Genomic DNA, 5,000 nt, shown 5'->3' on the forward strand with positions numbered 1-5,000 from the left:
AGGTCATACGAGTACATGTCGGAGACATAAATGATCCTCCGACATACATGACCTGGAAAAAGAAAGTAACAGTCTGGGTTATAAATAATATAATGAGGCCAACGGCCAGACTAGTGACAAGATGGCGTGAAGAAATAACGAAATATAGGGCTAAATTATACATGTATAATATGTAATTATATATGTATATACATATATATATATAGATAGATAGATAGATATATTTATATATATAGGAATACCCATGCACTCCCCTGTGTGTGTGTGTGTGTGTGTGTGTGTGTGTGTGTGTGTGAGCATATGTGTGTATAAGTATACTCATATATATATATATATATATATACATATATATATATATATATAATCTATACATATATTTTTTATATACATATTTATGTGCGTGTGTGTGTGTTTATCTTTATCTATAATGATATCTATGTGCGTTTATGTATATCTGTATATACATACACACACACACACACACACACACATATATATATATATATACATATATATATGCGTGTCTGTGTGTGTGTGTATGTGTGTGTGTGTAGCTGTGCATGTGTGTGCTTGAGTGTGGGTTTTTCCGTACCGTACCTGCAGGCAAGTAGGCTTAAAAATGTAAGAACATCACGCAAAGCTCCAGTAAGCTCTCGGTAGAAATTAAACAGCTTATGCAAAAACAGTCATGAAAGTATCGTCAAATATGAACAAAATATAATGAGTTGAACAAACAAAGACTATAAATTAAAAGAAGAGGGAAATCCCACTCTTTTTCGTGTGGTTCAGGAAACCTGGATTCAGTTTCGTAACACAAACATTCCCACGCGGAGGGGTATAAAGGCCCTCACACCGGCGTCCGATACACCATAACACGACGAACTATTATCACGGGTTTGTGTCTACCGTTCACGCCTTTCTCGTTGCTTTTAGGGGATATAGTACGCAATATATTTTCAGGATAATTTTTAGTTTGTTTTCCTTATAAATCATTTTAAGTATATGATGGTTGGGTGACTGTTGAGTAAAATAAATAAATAAATAAATCCTAAAAGTTATATAGGTATTTCTAAGTTTTGTTTTTTTTTCAGATTCCGAGATGCTTCAATTCGTTTTGCTCGCTTTCCTCTTCGCTGCGTAAGTAAACTGCCATTCGGCTAATCTGTTCACTTTCTACAAGTACAATGGCAAATGATAATTCGAGGCAACATTTTTAAATATTACTTGCATGGATAGTCTTTTAGAAAAAAGTGATTATCTTCATATAAGTATAGGTATGAAACAGGATATATATCATTAAATATATAAGAACATTGTATATGAAAATAATAATTATAATTCCGTTGTAACTGTTTATTTTTATTTTACGCGTAGTTGTTGATTAAATGCCCTCGCTTTCGCCTCCTTCCTGCTCTTCGGTTTCCCTCCCCTGACCACGCAACCTTCTTCCTCTCGTGCTCAGGGCGACGTCGCAGCAGGTGGCTCCGTGCAGGTGCGGCGCCTTCGTCACCGCCGACTCTGGGCAGCTCATGCTGTATGAGCTTCCCCCTGTGGAAGTGCACAGGTGAAGTGGACGAACTCAGTACCTTTAGCATTATCTTGCGTAGGCCTGTGTATATTGCACTGTTTAATTATCGCTCCTATTTTTGTATTATAATTGATTTTACTTTTCACTATCTCTGTTCAAGTGCAAAGGCGAAGTGCTTTTGAATATCTGATACCCTCTTGGATTTCATGTTGATCTGTATGTTTCTTGTTCTATATATACTGTAGTTAGGCATCCATAACATAACATATATTCCACACGTGCAGCTGCGACCAGAACCATCCTTGCCAGAACCGCTGCTTCGAGGAGTTCGAACTGCTGTCTGGAGGCGGCGACTTGGATTTCGTCGGTTCCACCAACGCGACTGTTGGCGAGGTCTTGTGCGAAGCGGCTGGAATGGCCGTCGATAGCGAATACGTGAGTTTCGCTTTATCTTTCTCTAACTCTCTCTTTCGTACATTTCATTTTTCTCTCTGTTTCTCTCTTTTCTATGTCAGCCAATAGACAAGTTTGAGATGATATTCTAAATTAATCCCCATCCCTTTGGGCCTTTGCAGGTGTACGCCTATTCAGAGCTCTGCGACGGCCCCTGGGAGTGGACTGGCGACGTGACTCAGCAGCCCCTCTGCTGCACCGACGCGGCTGAGTACGTTCCCTGCGAGACGGGGACAACAATGTATGTGTAATGAAGTTTGGCCTTGCAGCCCTTCACGTCAACGAACAGGATAATGATAAGTGATCACGCAACCAAATATAAAACGAATCAATTCAAACTATCAACAGTGTTTCATTCCATCATCTGGGGAGAGAACAGATTTATTGAGTTTAAGTAAAGAAAATAAATTAATATATATATATATATGTGTGTGTGTGTGAGAGAGAGAGAGAGAGAGAGAGAGAGACAGAGAGAGAGAGAGAGAGAGAGAACAAGCTGTTGGTAGATATCCCACTTGGGAATGGTGAATCCATTATGTGTTATGCTGATGACATATGTGTCAGAACATCATGACAAGAAAGGGTGCAAATAATTCTCGACAAACTCACAGCAAGGGCTGATGACTAATGGTTCTCAGCCCATGTAACATAGCCCTACCCATCTTTCACATAGGAAACCAGGAGCTTTACATTTGAAAATATCTCGGGGTGAACGTAAATGATGCAGACCTGATCGTTTCTCGTTAAAAAAATCTCTGGGGGAAATTGAAACTGTTGAAAATTCTTGTTGGAAGAGGACATGGCATCAATATTAGCTGCTAGACTGTTTCACTTGGCTTTTATAAGGTCAGTTGCACTGCACTGCATTTGTTGCAGTGTAAGGAATCAGAAATAAATATCTTGGAGGTAGTGCAAAATGAAGCCATGAGAATTATTCTAGGTGCCCTGAGAACAGCAAGGATAGTGAACATGAAATCAGACTTATCGTCCATTTTTGATAGAGTAATATCTATTTCCCCCTTATTTGGGGTCAAAGCTCTGAGGGAACCCTTGTACCTTACAGATTTCCAAAAACAACTGCAACATAAAATCACGCAAGCAGACGTGACTAATCTCACATGCATGCACCCTGATATACAAAATCCGCATGAACATTACAAAGCTCAATGTCCCAATTAGTAAAATACCAAAAGGTTGATCCATTCCCCCATGGAAAAAAATCAACACTGATTGTGCACTTTATATACCTACACAAAAAAGACAGTGTACCTAACTGTGTGTTAAACCAAATTGCGTTATCAACGGTAAAGGAACACATAATCTATGGGCGATGTATACAAGTGTTATGCAGACGGAGCCGTACAATCTGGCTACAAAGCTAGTTGTACTTGTGCTATATACAATGTGGCTTCTTGCAAACATCAGGTTAATATGAGAGTGCAAAAATGGGCCAGCACTACACAACGGAGTTGGCAAGTATACTTCTTGCAACGGAATTCTAAAAGTGCTCTTCGGACACTAAGTTCTTTCAAAACAGATGGCGATGCGGATATTGTGAGTTGCATTAAGCGTAACGCAACTTATGCAATAGAGCGGAATTTCAACATTCAATTTGTATGGATACCATCTCCTGTTGGTATACGCAAGCATGACCACGTAGACAAATTGGCGAAGGAAGCCTGCAGCAAAGATTCTGTAAAACATAGATCTTGGGATGCCTCTTGATAGGGTTGCAAACATATTGACAAGATCTCATAGGCACTACGACCAGTACAGAGATAGCAAGCCCTCCTGTACTGTAAGTGGCTCCGAAGTCAAACCAGACAATGTGACGGGGTTATTACCAGAATACGTTTAGGTTACAGAATATTCTGTCAACTGCACGGTGCAAGAAGTGCAGGTGAATCTTGATTTAGACTGAGCACTATACCTCGGGATGTCATGTGATACAGCCTTTCAGACCACCGAACATGAGGTATAAAGAACTATGTGATTATCTCATCTCATCTGATACACTGAAAAATGTACTAGTACTATATCCTAAATTTATTATGCAAAATTACCGTAATCAAAGAACAGTGTTATGTAAACTCAACTTAATATTCATTTGCATGATGTATGATTTATATTTTTATTTTTCCATGAACAATTACTGTAATCACAGAATACTTTCCTATGTCGAATGTATGTAAACCTCTGTAATCACGGTTGCCCACGCCTGAACAGATGCCCAGGGTGGTAAATAAATTACTTAACATAATTGCAAGATATTGAAATATACCCAGGGAAATTATGGTGAACAGATTATATATCATACAGAAGTTTCCTCGCCATTAAGCTCACATTATCAGTGCTCCCACACTATCATTATTCGTTATCATCACTATCCCCAGCATCTTTTTCAGCAACAAAAAGAGGTTTTCTTCTGGTGGTAGTCATGTAGAGATTCATATAGGCCTATCTACGAATATAATAAGGTAAAAGCCATGCAATGTGTTAAATATAGTTAATATAATGTATGCACGGCATAGAAAAACGTGTCCTGGATTTATGGAAATGTGTACAGTGAATTTCAATAAATAAGGAATCTCCAGTAACTGTTTAAATATAACACTTTTGGGTGTTTGGAACTACTGTGCGATGTCGCAGGTGCGGCGCCTTCGTCACCGCCGACTCTGGGCAGCTCATGCTGTATGAGCTTCCCCCTGTGGAAGTGCACAGGTGAAGTGGACGAACTCAGTACCTTTAACATTTCTTGTGTGGGTGTGTGTATATTTAATTTCGTTTATTTTTGTTGGAACTGCTTTTGCTCCTCGCTTTCTCTGTTCAAGTGCATAAGTGAAGTAACGCTTTTGAATCTCTGATAATTTCTTTGTTTTCATGTTGATATATATGTATAGTCAATGTCATTTTTACGCAGGGAGATGGATTCTGCTCTGCAGCTTTGCCATAAGATAATAATCCATACCAAATCTTACTTACTGGAGAGCTCCCAGAAGTTCCTGTTTGACTTATTCAA

General features: G+C 39.0%; 1 protein-coding gene across 1 annotated transcript; it reads left to right on the forward strand.

Annotated features, from left to right (window-relative positions):
• Positions 1–1,096: 1,096 nt before the first annotated feature.
• LOC125044789 lies at positions 1,097–2,262 on the forward strand. Its single transcript, XM_047641781.1, has 4 exons — positions 1,097–1,137; positions 1,463–1,564; positions 1,813–1,963; positions 2,104–2,262. The coding sequence occupies exons 1-4, from the start codon at positions 1,100–1,102 to the stop codon at positions 2,230–2,232; spliced, it is 420 nt and encodes a 139-aa protein (XP_047497737.1). The 5' UTR covers positions 1,097–1,099; the 3' UTR covers positions 2,233–2,262.
• The last annotated feature ends 2,738 nt before the right edge of the window (positions 2,263–5,000 follow it).

This window comes from Penaeus chinensis, chromosome 1 (genome assembly GCF_019202785.1).
Source record: "Penaeus chinensis breed Huanghai No. 1 chromosome 1, ASM1920278v2, whole genome shotgun sequence".
Taxonomy (NCBI): Eukaryota; Metazoa; Arthropoda; class Malacostraca; order Decapoda; family Penaeidae; genus Penaeus; species Penaeus chinensis.